This window comes from Arvicanthis niloticus, chromosome 18, assembly GCF_011762505.2.
Source record: "Arvicanthis niloticus isolate mArvNil1 chromosome 18, mArvNil1.pat.X, whole genome shotgun sequence".
Lineage (NCBI taxonomy): Eukaryota > Metazoa > Chordata > Mammalia > Rodentia > Muridae > Arvicanthis > Arvicanthis niloticus.
Window position 1 is genome coordinate 10,662,660 of NC_047675.1, and position 17,787 is coordinate 10,680,446.

The 17,787-nt window shown below is 42.6% G+C and overlaps 1 protein-coding gene across 1 annotated transcript in view; it reads left to right on the top strand.

Annotated features, from left to right (window-relative positions):
- Rnf150 (ring finger protein 150) overlaps positions 1–17,315 on the top strand; it is a 217,111-nt gene extending 199,796 nt beyond the window's left edge. Inside the window, exon 7 of the mRNA XM_034522697.2 lies at positions 9,419–17,315. Coding sequence (XP_034378588.1) covers positions 9,419–9,537 — 119 coding nt within the window. The 3' untranslated portion in view covers positions 9,538–17,315. The remainder of the gene's footprint in view (positions 1–9,418) is intronic.
- The last annotated feature ends 472 nt before the right edge of the window (positions 17,316–17,787 follow it).

A 17,787-nucleotide genomic window follows, 5' to 3' on the forward strand; every position in this document is an offset into this window, starting at 1 on the left:
AAGGGACACACTTTCTCAATAATGATACTAATCCATTCACAAGGGGAGTCTCATGACCTAATGACCTCAAGGGTCCTGCCTCTTAAGACCATTCCAAAGGCCATTGGATTTTCAACATGAGGTTTGGAACGGAGAACCCAGCTACTGATAGAAACAAGGCGGGTAGGAATCTCCAGATCTTTCTTCTATTTTGAGGTTGGAAGGAACTTTAGCTATCAGCATGCCACCATTAGTAGAAAATTACATCAAACCCACAGCAAAAGTCAGCCTGACATTTTCCATATCAAGCAAGGGCTAAACAAAATATATTAATCATTTGTGGCCATATGAAATTCATAAATTCCACCACTAAGAATGTCTTGTCTGACCACAGTTATGATACTGATGTACTCAGCATCAACTGTGAAAATCTACTAAGTCAGTAGCCGGAGTCAGCACATTAGGTCACAAAGCTCCATTAAAGTGGCGCTTCCGGTCTAATTGAATGATCTGTCCCATGGCAACAGAGTCAAGGCGGAGACTGAGGTTTGAGAGGTGCAGGTGCATTTACCCCCTGACCCAGTCACACAGGACCTCCTGTCAATGCTTGAGAATCTCACCTGTAAGAAGGGGAAAGGTCAATGAAGCATATTTAAGGGGAATGAATGACCTAATCTCCTCTGTAGGATACCATTGGGATTTGCCTTCTGTACTGCTGTGCATTCCCCTAAAATGTGAGATTTCAGACTCAGGGATGGATACAAACCAGGCAAGTAATGAGGGTCAGAAAATGAGACTGGTGAGTGTGGCCGAGGGCCTGTGAGCCTGAGTCTGCAGGGAGAGCAACGGCTCAGCCTCTACTGGTTTATGTCAGAAAAGCAGGCACATGTTACCAGACCATACTTGGCCAAGAAAAAAAAAAAAAAAAAAAAAAAAAAAAAAAAAAACAAGTATAAATTTGTAATTAAATGCCCTAAATTTTAGTCTTGTGTAGTGACACACACTTTTAATGCTAGCACTTGGGAGGCAAAGCTAGGCAGAGTTTAAGGCCAGCCGGGTCTACAGAGTGAGTTCCAGGACAGCTAGACCTACTTAGTGAGAACCTGTCTCAAAAAAAAAAATTACGAACAAATGAACAAATAAAAAAATACCCTAATTTTTAAATATTGGTAATCACTTCTCCCTCAATTTTTCTGATTTTATATTTTTAGTATGGAATATGTTTTATGCACTTATCTACTACAAAAAAAATGAAAATACCATGAGATTTAAAACTAGAAAAACAATCAGCTTCATATCTTTCCTGGCATCTGGTCATTAACTACCTGTTTCCTTGCCTCTAATAGTTATCTGTTCCTCTTTTCTGTCTTCATGTTATTCTGTTCCCTCAGTACATTTATTGACTTATGTATGTATTTTTGGCTAAATTCTGCACATAAGAGAGAACACATAGTTTCCTTTTTCTTTCTGAGATTGTATGATCTTACTTAATATAATACATTTTAAATCCATTCATATTCCCGAAAATTTTGTGATTTCATTTTTTCATTTTTCAAATTTATTTATTTATTATTATCATTTTTTTTTACTTATTCACTTTACATCCTGCTCACTACCAGCCTCCTGGTCACCTCCTCCCAAGATCCTTTCCCCCTCCCCCTTCCCTTTCTCCTCTGAGTGGGTGGGTCCCCCGAGGGTATCCCCACCCTGGTGCTTCAAAGTTCTGTGAGACTAGGTTCATCCTCCCCACTGAGGCCAGACAAGGCAGCCCAGAAAAAAAAAAAAAACATATTTCACAGACAGGCAACAGCTTTAGGGACAGCCTTGGCTCCAGTTGTTCAGGCCCCAAATGAAGACCAAGCTGCACATCTGCTACATTTGTGTAAGGAGGTCTAGGTTTAGCCTGTGTGTGTTCTTTGGTTGGTGGTTCAGTCTCTGAGAGCCCCAAGCGTCCAGGTTAGTTGACGCTATTGGTGTTTCTGTGGAGTTCCTATCTCCTTCAGGACCCACAATTCTTTCTATTCTCCATAAGAGTCCCCAAGCTCCATCCACTGTTTGGCTGTGGGTGTCTGCATCTGTCTGTGTCAGCTGCTGGGTGGAGCCTCTCAGAGAACAGCCATGCTTGACTCCTGTCTGCAAGCATAACAGAGTATCATTGATAGTGTCAAGGGCTGGTGCTTGCCCATGGGATGGGTCTCAAGTTGGGCATTGTACATCCAAAGAAAACATCTTGAGGAACACCAGTTTGTGTTTTTGTCTCTAGATTTTAGGGCTCCTGAGATCTTCCCAGTCCGTCTCTTTCTACATAATCTCACGTGTTGCTGTAACCTCAGTACAAGCCAGTGCTTCTGTAAGCCACCCAGTGTTTACATGGGCACCACCGCCACATCTCCCTGGAAGGCCTCTCCCACAGCATGCTCAAAGCCAAACTGTCCATCTTCCAAACATGTTCCCTTCCATGCTCTCTGGCTTAACACATGGTGCCACAGCCGCTCAAGAGATGTGATTCCATGACTTTTCCACTAACTCTTCCTGTCAAATCGATTTTCCCCTTTCCTCTACCTCATGGGCACACACCGAGTTCATTGGCTTTTCTGCGATACTCTCCTAACCAGATTCTTTCTGGCTTTAGTTTACAGCAAAGATGAGTGCTTAAAATTTTAATGGATCATCTTACTCCCTGCATAAAATCCCTTCATATCTTCAGAAGACATATATAACTCTCTGCAGTGTGGATTCTAAGTCATTTTCATCTCTAAAGTGAAAAGGACAAACACACCAGAGGTTTGTGTGAAATAGGAGACTATATTTTACATCAGCTTTTGTGGGCTTTCTGCAAAGGAAAGGGGCAAAGTCAATACATGCTTGTGTTGTGGATAGCTGTGTATGCTCAAGTGTTAAGTTCAACTGAAGACATACAAAACACTAAAGAATGATTTCCAAAGTCTTCAGCTCTTTTTTAAAGAAAATTTTAGTAGAAAATGGTGGTAAAACCATGCAATGTTACAACAGGAAATCTGAACCAACCACTTTCCACAAATCTCCTTTGTTGATTTCTGGCCACCTTTACCTTGAGCTACTAAAGACAGTATTTAATTTCCATGGATTTGGCAGCCCATAAGTGTAGCAGCCCCTGTGACCCTCCAGGCTTTTTAAAAATCTAGTTCACACATTCTAATTTAGAAAACACCCTGTGAGTTTGAAATCATGAAATCTGTGGTGCTTGTGGCTGCAGAGGCTGGAGTAAAGCTGCCTCAGTCCCTGGGTGGGTGAGCTCTGTCCCTCTGTGGGTGAGCTCTGACTCTGTAACACTGTAGTGAGTTCGCCCTTTCTTTGTAACCCCTTTTTACTTAGAGTCATAGAAAAATTATGAAACCAATCTATGATAATAAATTGGTTGATTTGCTGTGAAACTGTGGGTTGAAAAGCTAGACATGTGAGCTGAATTAGCCAATCACCATTGAGAATAAAGATCCTAAGAATGTGGTGTGTTGCCTATAATCCTTACTGTCTGAGAAGGGAATTCTGAGTCAAGACCAGCCTAGGCTAAATAGAAAAATCCTGTCAAAAATAAATAAAATTTTATTTTTAAAAAGAAGGAAGTGTGGAGTAGGATGGGGAGAGCTACTGATGATATATTACTGTAATTGTAACAAATATCTGAGATAAACCAACTTCAAAAAGAGAAAAGGCTTGTTTTGGCTCCCAATTTGGAGGTTTTGGTGACCATGACCACTTGGCCCTGTTGCTCTGGACCTGTAGCAGCACGGTGTAACACATGGAGGGAGCACGGTGTGTCACATGGAGGGAGCACGGTGTGACACATGGAGGGAGCACGGTGTGACACATGGAGGGAGCACGGTGTAACACATGGAGGGAGCACGGTGTGTCACATGGAGGGAGCACGGTGTGACACATGGAGGGAGCACGGTGTGACACATGGAGGGAGCATGGTGTGACACATGGAGGGAGCACGGTGTGACACATGGAGGGAGGGAAGAAGGAAGGGAGGGAAGGGGAGTGGTGGGGATAGGTACAATTCTCTGTATAGTTCCTCTTCTGTTGCTAATGTTCGGGTGGTTTTGGATACAGAGTAGCTCAGGCTGGCCTCAGATTCTAGACCTTTCTTAGCAGACTCCCAAGTCCTGGAATGATAACGGTGCACTGTCACTGTCATCTTCTGAATTTTCATCTCTGAGTATAAGAAGTCTTCAGCTTCACTGTACCTCTAAGAACGGATTTCTCCAGTCACGTACATTTCCTAGATACACAATAAGCTTTTATATATAGAAAGATAAAAGTGACTAGAAAGGTTAAGTATATATTTAACAGTTTAACTTGCTTCCTTCTCAGTAGTAATTCTATTACTAATGACTCATTAAGATCCACAGTGCATGAAATGCGGGGTTACATTGTATATGGATTGACTCTATATATTCAGCTCAAATTCTTATTTAATGGTCAATTAAGTATCAATCCTGGAGGATGACGGTGACTTACACAAAGTAGCACAAGCAATTGAAATAGTTAGACTAGAATATTGTCTAAAGGAAGCAAGATTTCCAATTCTCATAGATATAGACAGACAGACAGACAGACAATTTTGAGCTAGGGTCTCTTATAACCCAGGCTCAGTTCATGTTCACTATGTAGCCAATGATAGCCTTGAACTGCTGATTCTCATGTCGCCACCACTCAGCTGCTGAGATCACAGGCTGAAACCAACAAACCCAGCTCATCAGTGTCATTTTAGATGTCATCAGTGCCATTTTAGATGTCCGTGTCTAGTTGTTGTGTTTAATGAAAGCACTGGGTAAGAGGGCTGGACTAAACATGTGAAACTATTTCCAATCTCTCCTAAAATCATAACAAAGACTTTAAAATTACATACAGAACCTGACATGTATGGAGTAAAGAAAAGATAGACACAAAGTCTAAGCCAGTGGGGTTTTTTTTTGGGGGGGGGGGGGTGGGGAAGGAGCAAGACTGAGTGACCTAGTAGATCTGAGACAGAGCTGTGCCTTCTGTGGCCTCCTCACATTAGGGACAAAAGCTCTCTGACACAGTGGCCAGCAGATGCATAGGCTCACCCAGCGGGAGAGCACACTAACTGCTGAGACAACTGGGGTGGAGCAACCTCCTCCCAAAGGAAGGCTCACCCCTGTTTGTACCTGTGAGTCCCTGCCCTCCCCTGTCTCCCCCAGTCAGGAGTGCAGGGCACCTGGTTCTGGAGCAGAGGAATTAAGTGTGGAAGGAGATGTATGTCGGTGGCCAGCTGGCAAGGGAGTCTGTTGTGAAGTGAGAGGCAAATACCCAACTTCACTTCACGTTGAATGGATAGTTTGATAAAGAATTTGGTGACTGCCACCGTCCTCAAATACTAAACACTTGTATTTCCCAGAGGTGTCTTGGAAGTTGTGAGCTAGCATCGGAGACGTGTCAGAGCCTGGTCTTCCATGGGATTACCCTCGTGAAGCAGTTCATTCCTCAGGGCCCAGCTCTGTTCTTTCTCTTTGTCTCTTTTAAAGTATCTCAGAAATTCACTGCTCCTTATTAAATACATATACTTTTCTTAACTGCCCTCAACATGGTAAATAACATCAGTGACAGCCAAAGCAAAAGTCTTATAGCTATCATCAGTCTTTATTTCATAGACATCTCTATTGGTCTTTTAATTGCGTGGTCCTTCTGCAGAGTGATAGAACACATAGGACTTTCTGGATTACAGCTGCCTTTAGGCAGACCTTGCGCCTCCCCCGGCCTCCTCCCTAGTTTCCTTGTGCATTCCAGTCATGTTTGAGTATCATCTGATGTCTGCCTATCCACAACAGCCCCCATCACTTGCAGCCATCTGGGTACATTGTGACTACCACTTAAAAAATGATTCTATGTTACTCACCTGGCTAAAGTACATATTATCTTTAGGACTCAGTTTTGACATAGCACCCTATGGCACATGCCCTCTTTGACCCAATATATGTAGCCCCCACACACACACCCATACACCCACTCCTACTGTACCTGACCCATCTTCTGACAGAGCCAATATTCATTCTGCTTATCTGTCTGCCTTCTGGACAGTAAGCTCCTTGAAGCTCTGAATTGTCTTGTTCTCACATGCTTAGGAGCTAGCACAGTTGTTAACTCAATAGCAGAGACTCAATTAATGTATCTTGAAGGAATTTGGGAACTGTACTCATTCTAGAGTATTTGGAAATCGATCCAGAAAAAAAAAAAAAAGGAAAAAAACTGTACACACCTCTAATCCAGCACTCAGGAAGCAGAGGCCGGTGAATCTATTGAGTTCAAGGCCACTAGTCTGCAGAGTGAATTCCAGTACAGCCATGGCTACACAGAGAGACCCTGCTTTGAAACACAAACAAACAAAAAAATATATCTTAAAGGGAACATCAATATAAATACTAAATCTTAGTCAACTTAAGCTACAGAAGCCTTGTCTCAAAGAAAGAAAGGAAGGAGGAGGGAGGGAGAGAAGGAAGGAAGCAGGGAGAGAGAGAGGGAGTGAGGGAAGGAGGGAGAGAAAAAGAAAGTCCCCAAATCATGAATGCCTCCTCCTCCTCTTCTTGTTCCTCCTCTTCTTGTTCCTCCTCTTCTTCCTCCTCCTCCTTCTCCTCCTCCTCCTCGTGTTAACCTTTTTAGTTCCTTGCTTCCAATTATAACAACATTCTCACATCAGCCTTGAAGCAAGCAAGCTTTGAGTACTTACTTCTGAATTCATTTCTGGTATACTGTTATACTGAAATGTCATTAAGGGTCTATTTATGTAACTCTGAACTCTTGGGAAACTTCACTTAAGTGGGTATATGAACATCATCCTTTAGAAGTGACATTGTTTTTGAGATATTTTATGTTATTAGACTTTGTTACTTGCTAAGTTATGATACTACAAATAACGGTTAAGTGAATGTTTTTGCAGTTCTAATTATTGCACCTTAGAAAATTCTGGAAATAAAATTATTAGGTGAAAATTTTATAACTCTAGTGGAAGAATGAAGTGGAATAATGGTCTCTCGAGACTGGGAAGGGTAGTAGGAGAGGAGATGGAAGGAATTTTAACAAGGGTTCCGTAGTCACAGTGGAGAAATTTGTTCTGGGTTTCTTAAAATAGACAGAGCTAAGTGTTGGTTAAAACAATATGTGATATATTACAAAATGAGTAAAGACATAAAAATCTCCAGATATAAAAAGGATAATGTTGAAGACATGGAAACATTTATTACCTTTGATTATTATATACTACATATGCATATTAGATTAATATCATGTGCAATATCCAAGATGTAGAAATAGTATGTCTCAAATTAAAAAGAATTTACATTTTTAAAAGATTAAAAAGATTTACATTTCTGTTTGCAGTGCTTCTGCAAGCCCATCTCAATATACTTTCAACTGCAACATTTTCTTTTTTAAAGAGTAACGATTACATTTGCAAAAAAAAGGAAGTTACATTTGCAAAAAAGAACACTTCAATCTTACTTCTACTTATAATGTATCTGTATTATATTCTTCTGTGCCTGCTTTTCTGTTGCATCATCTTTCTTAATGACTTAAAGATTTTTGTTGTATTAAGAACACAATCCTGAGTCTAAGGAGCTGGCAATCATGGGAATCTGAGCTTCATCCTCAGCCATGTCCGCTTAGAAGCCATGTGCGGTAGGATGCACTTACAAACTCAACATAGGGGAGGGGCATAGGGGACAGAGACAGGACTCCTGGAGCCTGCTGTCCAGCCACTCCTGACTAATCAATAAGCTCTGGGGAGCCTATCTCAAATGAAGGCATTGATGCTGACCTCCTGCCTCCACACGTATACACACAGTGTGTGTGTATTCATACACCAAACAATATAACTCTCTGTGCAGTGTTTGAAAGTCCCCCCCATCTAATATATGCCATCAGCATTGATTTATAATTTTAACCTTTTCTAACACTTAAGCTCAGTTCCATAATTTACGCAATTACTTTTTCTGCCCTCTTAGATACACATTTTACAACTAAGAAATGCACTTTGTCATTGTCCCTTCTTTCTGTTTTCTTGATAAAAACATAATGATGAAAGCAGCTTGGAAATCCTGGTTACAGTCTGTCATTGCGGGGAAGTAACAGCAGCAGGAGCAGGAGGCAGCTGTGGGCATCCACTGTCAAGAGCAAAGCAGGGACTCACGTTTGTATTCATTCCACTTCCCCACTCTTACGCAGTCCAGCATTCCCAGCTGGAGAACAGTGTTACCCACAGTGGACAACTCTCCCCACCTCCACCAACAGTTAACCTGATCAAGACAATCTCCCAAAGACACTACCACGGGCCAAGATGATCTAGGCAGTCCCTCACCAAGACTCTCATCCCAGGAGGTTGTCGGCTGTGTCAAGTAGACAATTAAAACTGATTATCACAACTAAAACAATATCTTTTCTATTTGCTTTTGCTGTTGGTATTGAGCTTGTTGCGGTATTGTATTTGTTAATTTCTCATTGCTGAGATCAAATATCTGACCAAACAAACCCAAGGAAAGAAGGGCTTGCTCTGGCCACAATTTGAGGTACAGCCACCATGGCAAGAAAGGTATGCAGAAGGAATTAGAGACAACTGATCACATCGAGTTTGATGTTAGGAAGCAGAGAGGGATGAACGCTGGTGCTTAGGTAACATTCTCCCCTTCATTTGATCCCGACCCAGCCCGTGGAAAGGTTGTCACCCACATTTACCATGTCTCTTCTTACCTCTGTAACCGAGTCCAGATGCTCCCACCCACACGTGTAGAGAGGTTTGTCTCTTAGGTGATTCTGGATCCTGTTGAGCCAGCAGTCAGCATTAGCATCACGGGACTGTTGGGCTGATGGTATTTTGGTTTTCCTCTTTTGAGACGTGGCTTCACCATGCAGCTCAGGCTGACCTCAGACTCAGTCTTCCCGCCTCCACCTCCGTGATGATGACTCTTTATAAGAGTCACCACCAAAGTCAGCCTCTATGGGTTTCCTACCCCGATGGCTCACATTTAAATTTCTGACACACTTAGAATTTATCTGGGGCTCTATTTTGAGGTGAGATTTGAATTAGAGTTTTTAGAGAATAGCCAATTTTTTGTATGACTTTTAAAGACGTGCTAGTATAAGGGATGAGAGATGGCTCGGTGTTTTAAAGTGCATACTGCTCTTCCAGAGGACACAAGTTCAGTTCCCAGCACCAGAATTGGGCAGCTCAGAACGGATTATCACTCCAGGAGATCCAATGCCTTCACAGGCACCTGCACATACACACATGCAGACTCATGTGACAAGCTATATCACATGCTTAATTCAAAAGAACAAAAACTAGATCTTAAAAAGAGAAACACTACTAGGAACAATAATACTAAGAAGGAAGCATCCAAAGATGTAGCTTGATGTTGACTGTAAACTTTGTCTTGTCCCCTCTCAGGTGATCAAGAGCCAGCAGTGAGCAGTGATTCTGACATCTCATTAATTATGGCACTGGAAGTGGGCCTGTCTGATGTAGAACTTTCCACTGACCAAGACTGCGAGGAGGTGAAATCTTGAGATGGTAGAAACGGACAAAAGAAAACATAGGAACCAGGGGGACAGGAAGGAAGCATGCTCCGAGAATTGAACTGAATACACGGCCTTCAGATCACCATGGCAACCCCAGGGCACTCTGTTCAAGAGTGGTAATGAAAGCAATATCCAAAGTCTCCCAAGTCAGGACTCGGGTCCCATCTCGGCAACAGCCTGTGGCCTTGATGCGGAAGTTGAAAGCTGGATTCTTTGGTGTTCGTGCAGACGTGTGGCAGACCGGAAGTAGAGCGTCAGAGCGTCTTCACTTGATTTCAGCCTCTGCCATCTTCTTGTTCTTGTTTGGGAAAGATGGTTTCATTCCCTTGGCAATTTCTTTTTAAAGTTGATGTATAGTTTACATCGTCCCTCTGTTTTCCGGTTGATTCACTCCAGCCCGTATACAGAGGTCTGTTTAGAAGTCCCAGTTGCTGCTCCAGTGATTGGTTTATACCAGGTCTTGGGATTCACAGTCATGAGTTATCAGTATGACGTATGTATGACTTTGAGGATCACCTCAGCACACTGAAACAGTGGGAGCCAGATTTTATCAAGTGTCTAACCCCCTCCTCTAAGTGGGTCTTGTCGAGCCCAGCTGCCAGACAGCAACACTAAGTTCTGGATCTGCTGAGTTGGTCGCTCGTTATTTTCAGCTCCATCAATCACATGGGCTTCCACTGGTCATGCTCTGTCGGGGGCCATCTTGGTAGGAGAGGACTACCAGGGAGGAATGTCTAAAACTCAGAAGTCCCCAAAGGACACCATGACAAAGTTCAGAGTATATGGAACTATAAGCCTAGTTTAAAAACAAAACAAACAAACAAAAAAAACCCTGATACCCCATCTTCCCAGGGTAGGGGAGATTCCTGACTCCCTGATTTCCCTCCAAGGCCTTAGCAGTTTATCACCTTCATAAATGAATTCCATGGGTACGAGGTATAGAAAAGATGCAATCATGTTTCTTAGGTCACTGGCACCCAGGTGTAAGCTTACTTCAGGGACTGTCCTGTTAACCTTCACCAGCCTACATGGAAAGATCTAAATAAGTCCTTAAGAGTTTGTATCTCGGGTCTTCCTGAGAGCATCCAGGTATCAAGAGGAGAATGAGGTATGATCTGATAAAGTCTGAATCAAAATGTGCATCATGGGAACTTGCTAAATTGAGTTTCTTCTGATTGTGAGAATCGAATAAGATTAAAAGAAAAAAATAACAAATGACTATCAAAACCCACTGTATTATAAAGTGGTTTATGATTTTATTCTCTTTTAGTCTGAAACAATAACAAATGTGTGCTGTCTTTCAAGTGGACAGTATTGTGATATACACAGCAATTCCAGAGGCAGAGGTGGCCACCTGTGTCCCTCTGGATGATCAGGAGGATCTCCTCTTCCTTCTCTTCCCCCTCTTCTTCTTTCTCCTCCTCTTCCTCCCCCTCCTCATTGCTAGCAGTTGGCAAGGTCACACAGAGCAGGGATTGACCAGGAAAGCAAGCTCTTCCCGCTGAGCTGTATTTATGTTTGATTTGGGCTTTTCCACCTCATTACATTAATATCATTCAAACAGCGCTTGGTTGACCTGTAAATCTTTGCTGCCCACTGCAATTTTGAGTCCAGGGGAATGGAATTCTCCACTGATTGCTCGCTCTTTTTTCTTCCTTTCTTTCTTCCTTTCTTTCTACTTTTAATGTGTTCCTATTTGATGGTTCATGAGGAGAGAGCAAAGCAAGAAAAATGATAACAAGCTTCAGAAAAATCACCTCTGGCTAATAATGGCTAATGTTTAACACATCCCATAATTTAACGCCAGCCTCTAAGGACTGGGATGCTCCATGGCGAGGAAGCAGGTGAGTGCTAAATCAGATTCTGTCAGATGAAGTTTCAGAGATGAGTCTCACGGTCCCCTCTTTCTTGGATCACACATTTGCACTTCTCCAGGGGGATCTGTGTTGTGAAAACAGCTGTGTCACAGAGCAAATTTTGATATTTAGTCTAATGACATTAGGGTAATTCAACAAGAGAAATACAAAATTACATTGCATGACCAGAGAGGAAAAGATCTGATGGGGGTTTTCTGGCCAGTGGTCAAGTAAATCACTGATTACATACGCAAGCCCTTGACCTGACAGCCTACAGGATGCTAGTGAAAGCAAAAGGGGCCAAGAGATCCATCTTTGGCCTCTGGATGTGACTCCAAGGAGGCCCTGTGGCAAATTCCCTGAGCCTTTGACAGTCTCTGCTTACCAAAGAGTTTTGAAAGCTGTCCCTGTGGCTTTCATGGCAGAAGAAAGATTAGAGAGAAAGTTTCCTCTTGAGATAAACTGGGAAAGCTCTCACTATAGACTTTGCTGTCACCTTCCACAATGAGGAGACCCTGGCCTGACGACCCAGCAAGCCACACATGGCTGTGCATCCCAGGAATGCACACTGAATATGCATTTACAGTCATGCATTTTTTCTGGAGCAGGTGGTGCACCAACTCTGTCCAACAGAAATAGAGCTCAAGTCACATACTTTTAAAAAAAAAAAAAAATTCCCATTAGCCACATTTTAAGAAGCAAAAAAAGAAACAGGTGAAAATAATTTAATAGTAGTTTACTTAACCTAATGTCATTGTTTTGATATGCAAATGATATAGAAAGTGTTAGGGAAACGCTTTCCTCTCTATTTTGTTACCTTGTCTAAATCTGCTGCGTCTTTTACACACCCAGCGTATCTTGATTTTCACTATTCACAGTTCAAGCTTTCCATAGCCACGTGTGCCTAGTGGCCACCAGCTGGGCAGCACAGCCCAAGAAATGCTCCAGAATCCTTAGTGTTCCTGACTGTGACAGAAGAAAAAGGATAAGATTACCTCAGTTTCCCCCCAAAAGAAAACCAGACTTTAGCCAAGTTACCTAAGAAGACAGCCAGGGATGTTCTTGTTTCATAATTAATAGTGGCTCAAATAGCCTTTATTAACTTTCTAAACATCATGTCCTCTCTCATCAGCAACTGTTACTTCTCTGACCAGTTGCTTGTTAAAAAAAAAAAAACAAGACAACCAACCATGTTGACTTGGTGCTGAAATGAATTTACACCCTCACTTCAGTGACAGACCCTGAGACTCATGTTTGAGGTTCACACCCTCACTTCTGTGACCAATCCCAAGACTCATGTGTGATACTTAGCCAAAGAGAATTTACCTCAACCCCTCGTTCTTCCTGGCTGCCCAGTTCTAGAGCAGTAGAGCTCAGAGACAGGAAAGGCACAGGGAACCACAGGCTGAGCCACACACGATCTGTGTGGCCTTGTCAAGAAAGGCTCTCTGAGGCCTGAGACCGTCCAGCCTCTACATGGTGACCAGTGAGCAGTTTTCTGTTCAGCTTTGTCCAAGACAAAGAGGAAAAGAACCCTCGAACCCCTCAAAGTCACTTTCAGAACGACTTCCTCCTGTGTGGTCAGTCATTCTAAAAGGCCAATGCCTCCTGAGGACAGCATTTGAACAAAGCCCCTTGGGTTTGGCAGCGCCTCCAATGTCAGTTCTGGTCACATACCCAAAGAATGGATACAGTGTGGAGAAAGTAGGTGATAAAGGTATCAGAGGCATCTGGCAATGGTGGCACACACACCTTGGATCCCAGCACTCAGGCAGATAGATCTCAGTGAGTTCGAGTCCAGCCTAGTCTACGAAGCAAGTTCCAGGACAGCTACATAGAGTAATCCTGACTGGAGGCAGGGGGTACAGGTGGGGAAGAGTAACAGAGGCACCTAGCTATTTCAACATTGTATGTGATATCCTGGCCATGGGAACAAGTCTCTCTCCAGAGAGGTGTTGTTATTGTTGTTGTTGGTGGTGGTTTTGCTTTGATATCTTCATCTGTGCGTATTAAAGGGTGGTGTTGTAACCCATTAAGAAGGGCTGTGCCCAGTAGCCATTTCCTTTTCAGTCCAGACATCCCTGGGACTACCACACTTCCAGAACCAAAAAAAAGAACATCAGTCTGCCTAAGATTCTTGGTATAAGCTTAGTTGGTGCTGAAATAAATTGCAGAGCATAAGAATTTAATGGAACTTAGTTGTCCACTGGATGCATATCCTTGGCTGAACACCATGAAAATTACCAAATAAAAACTTTCAGAAGTTTTAAGAAAGAACATCATACTCTCTACAAAGAGAAGGCCCAGCCTTCTGCAGTACCAAGACCATGGAGGTGATGTCCTGTACCATTTTTTTTTTAATGTATAAGATGCTCTATCTGTTTGGTACACCTGCAAGTCAGAAGAGGGCATCAATCCCATTACAGATGGTTGTGGGCCACCATATGGTTGCTGGGAATTGAACTCAGGACCTCTAGAAGAGCAGTCAGTGCTCTTAACCAATGAGCCATCTTACCAGCTCCATAGCATTCTTAACTTCTCTTTTTTGAGTTTCTTGTGCGTATTCCTGTGTCACCCCATGTTTTTGACTACCTGTTCCTTTGTAGTGCATGGGCACGCACAAGCACACACACACACACACACACACACACACACACACACACACACACACTTTTCTTATCTTACATCCCACTTCCTTACTGGGATGCTCCTTGGTCCCCTCCTAACAGGTCACATGAACACAGGAGCAGGATTTGTGTGACCTGTATCTGCCATCTTCCCAGGGTTCTTATCACTTAGCATGACACGCTTCTTGGACAGAACATACAGGTAACTTAACCACTGTCTAAGAGGAACAGAGGCAGTGCCCTTCAAAGACCGAGCTACCTGCTTTCTTGAGCAGCACCTCTGTTCCTGTTAGGAGGGAACTGGAGAGCAGGGTTGATGGTTGCATTCACCAGGGAAATGGCCAGAACCCTTAAGGACCATCCACAGGAGGCAGGGTCTTAGATGCAGGCAGGGTGGGCTAAGTGGAAAGTCTATCTGGAAAAATGCCCCTCCCCTGGGTTCAGAACTTACCAATGAGTTCCAGGGAGAGCAGGTGTTTAACAAATTCAGTAGTCATGAGTTCAAACATTCTTGATTGTAAAGAAGATTGGAATAGCCTGAAAAAATAAGTTAATTCTGGTCCTAGTTTCTTACCACTATGTAGCTCTTCTCTCTCTTGCTTAGCTCCCAATACCAGGCCTTTCACAGGAGGGACAGTAGGAGTTAAAGTCTTGTAGATAGGGAACGATTTTGCTCCACTGTGAGCCTTTTTGTGGCATGACGTTATCATTCCATAAGTAATGAAGTTGTGGACCCCAGATGTGGACTTCAATTAGTTTAATCAGTTCCTTGTTCTGTAAGGGCCTGTCTCAGTCACCTACTCACTCCCTGTCTTGTGTCCTATAATCAAGTGGCTTTTTCATGAACCTCGGTGCCCAGATCCTCTAACCTGGTGACATTATAGATGCCCACCTTCACTGCAGAGCTGTTTTCTCTTTAACCACTTGATATGTGTTCGATGATGGTGATGATGTGGGAATATGCTTCTTGTAAGAGCTCTAAAGAGGCAGACAGAATATCTACAGAGAAAGGAGAGACAGCTGAGTAACCCAAAATCATTGCTGGGTAGAAATTCTGTGGTTTGCCGTCCTTTGGCCAGCGGTGACCTCGGGGAATCGAAGAAAATGTGAGAACCGTGTGTGCTAAGTAAACCAAAGACAGATCAACACCCAAATGGACACATGTTCTTCTGTGAACTAGCTGAATTTTCTCCTGAAGTTCTCACAAACAAAAGTCAAGATGAATCCCTTGGGCACTTAGATTTTTTTTTTTTTTTCAGGCTGCTGGTTGGCCTTGCTAAATCCACAAACCTAAAATACTGGACTGTGGCCTTAGAGACACGCCATCTTTAAACTTCCGTGTTTAACTCCCTTTTCTTCAAAACTTCCAGACAAACCTAGCACTCATATGGAACTCAGAATGGTTTTCTTTGAGAATGTGAAGATTTTTAATAGCCAAAGAATTTTCATGTAAGAGCTAGCTCACTGTAGTGTATCCTGCTCTTCGAAGTAAATACCAAATTGTCACGTGTTACGGACAGAGCAGTGGAAGGCCAGTGCATGGGTTTAGCAATCCAAATCTGTGTGGGTATCTTCCGTACTTACCGGTCTGTAGGATGTTAGTGTGGGGGCAGAGCGCCCTCTGCTGGAATGATGCTTTTAGCAAGTCAATTTGCAGTGGGTCTCCACTTCAACATGTGTGTCTTACTTTTTCATCGGTACCATTCCTTCAATAGTGGAGAACTTGGTCAGCACTTCTCAAATGAGGAGAGAATGTCATGAACTCTATAGGGCTGTAGGCTCTGTTTTAAAACGTTGCTGTGTTCCGTTGCAAAGATGCCTCCGGCTGGGATGTGTGTTATCAGCAGAGGTCTGCGTGGCTTTGGCTCAAGCTCCACTTCCTCCCATGAAATCATGAAGGGAAGATCAATACAAGGACTTCTTCTTCCGTATGAATGTAAATGGTGTGAAATAAAGCATTTTGTATGTGTACAGAATCAATTTAGTTCCTGCTTTTAGCTTACTAATAGGAAATGATTGTACCATTTTATAATTAGAAAGAGATTTAGAGGTGGGAGAGGGTGGGGAGGGAGTGTTATTTTTATAGTGGGATATCCGTTATGTTTAGAAAACTTGAAATAAATTTTGTATGTGTGAAGTTACATTCCATCCATTCTGGGGTGGGGTGGGGGTTCTTTAAAACTCTCCTTAGATGGAAGGAAGAATTCTCTCACTTGCAGAATATTCAGAATATATATGTCACCGTCTGTGGCATGCACTTCTGTAACCTGCAAACCATAACCAGCAAGTGTCTATTTAAAAGCAAGTGATAGGGCAGCATTTTTTTTTACTCTCTTTGTGTGACACATTGTCTGTGATTTTAAAAAAATCTACAAAGAATTGATGTGCAAGTCTGGAATAATCAGACATGATGTCATAAGTCAGACTCCAGCATCAGCATCCCCTCGAGCAAAAGGAAACCCAGTGGCTTTAATTTTTCTCCCTAGTGGGAGTTATGTGCTTCTGTTGTAAAAAGGATGATGCCACAGTCAGTATTTCATTGAACTTGCCCATGAGGTCACTTTGGCTGGACATGGGTAGAGTGACAGATGGGCACATCTCACCCGTAGTCTAAGACAGCACAGGACAGACCTTCCCTGACCTCACTGCCCTCTGGTCCACCAATCAAAAGAGCTGGCTCTGGTTGGTTTTTGCATGGGGGAATTTTGGACTTGAAGTTTGGTTCACTCTTCATGTGCTGAAATAGGGTGGTAGTACATTCTGCAGCAACGCTGTGAAGACATCACTGGCCCTGCAGTCCCCTGAATATTTACAAGCCTTGTCAGGACAGTGTAGTTATTTTCTGTTTGTGGCTTGTTTGCTTCTATATAGGTCTCTTTCCTTCTTCCCAACCCCAGATGCCTACCTTACTCTTTTAAGCACTTTATATCTCTTTAAATACAAAAGAAATTGGAAGGAAAAAAAACCATAAGTTCAAAGGAACCCATCTTCTGTTAGGAAATACAGACTTTATTTTGCTTCATTGTCTTCTCGGTGTACGTGGAGAACATATACAGTTTATCTGCTCCTGGGCTAGTGATGAAATGGTAAGGAGAGCTGGAGCATTCGGTCAGATGTGACTATTTTCATTATATTAAAGACTATAATGTACATAAATGCAACTGTGCTCTGACCTATGGTCAAAAGATATATCAAACTATAAAAATTTCAACACAAGGATTGTGACTTCCAGGAAATTTTTGTTTTGTTTGTTTTGTTTTTTAAATAAAATGGAAACAAATTTTGTGGTTGTGCCATCTATATCCCCTAACTCTGTCACCTCTCCTCAAGTTCCCAAGATGGCCCTGTGGGTACCAAAACATCAATGTTTACTGTTAAGTCATATTATGGTAAGAGACTGAAATAGGGTAAAAGTAGGTCACATGGCAGGAGCTAGAGCTCTGAGGAGCTCTGCACCTAAGTGAATTGATTAAAAGAGTTAACACTGGGCTGGTGAGATGGCTCAGAAATTAAAAGCATTTGCTGTCAGGCCTGAAGACCCAAGTTCAAACTAAAGCCAGAAGCCAAGGAAGGAAAGAACCAAATTCTGAAAGTTCTTCTTTCACCTGGTACACACACACACATACAGAGAGAGAGAGAGAGAGAGAGAGAGAGAGAGAGAGAGAGAGAGAGAGAGAGAGATATACAGGCATGCACGTACACTAAATAAAAGATAAATGAATGCAGAAGATTTAGCATTTTGCACAAGAACGGCC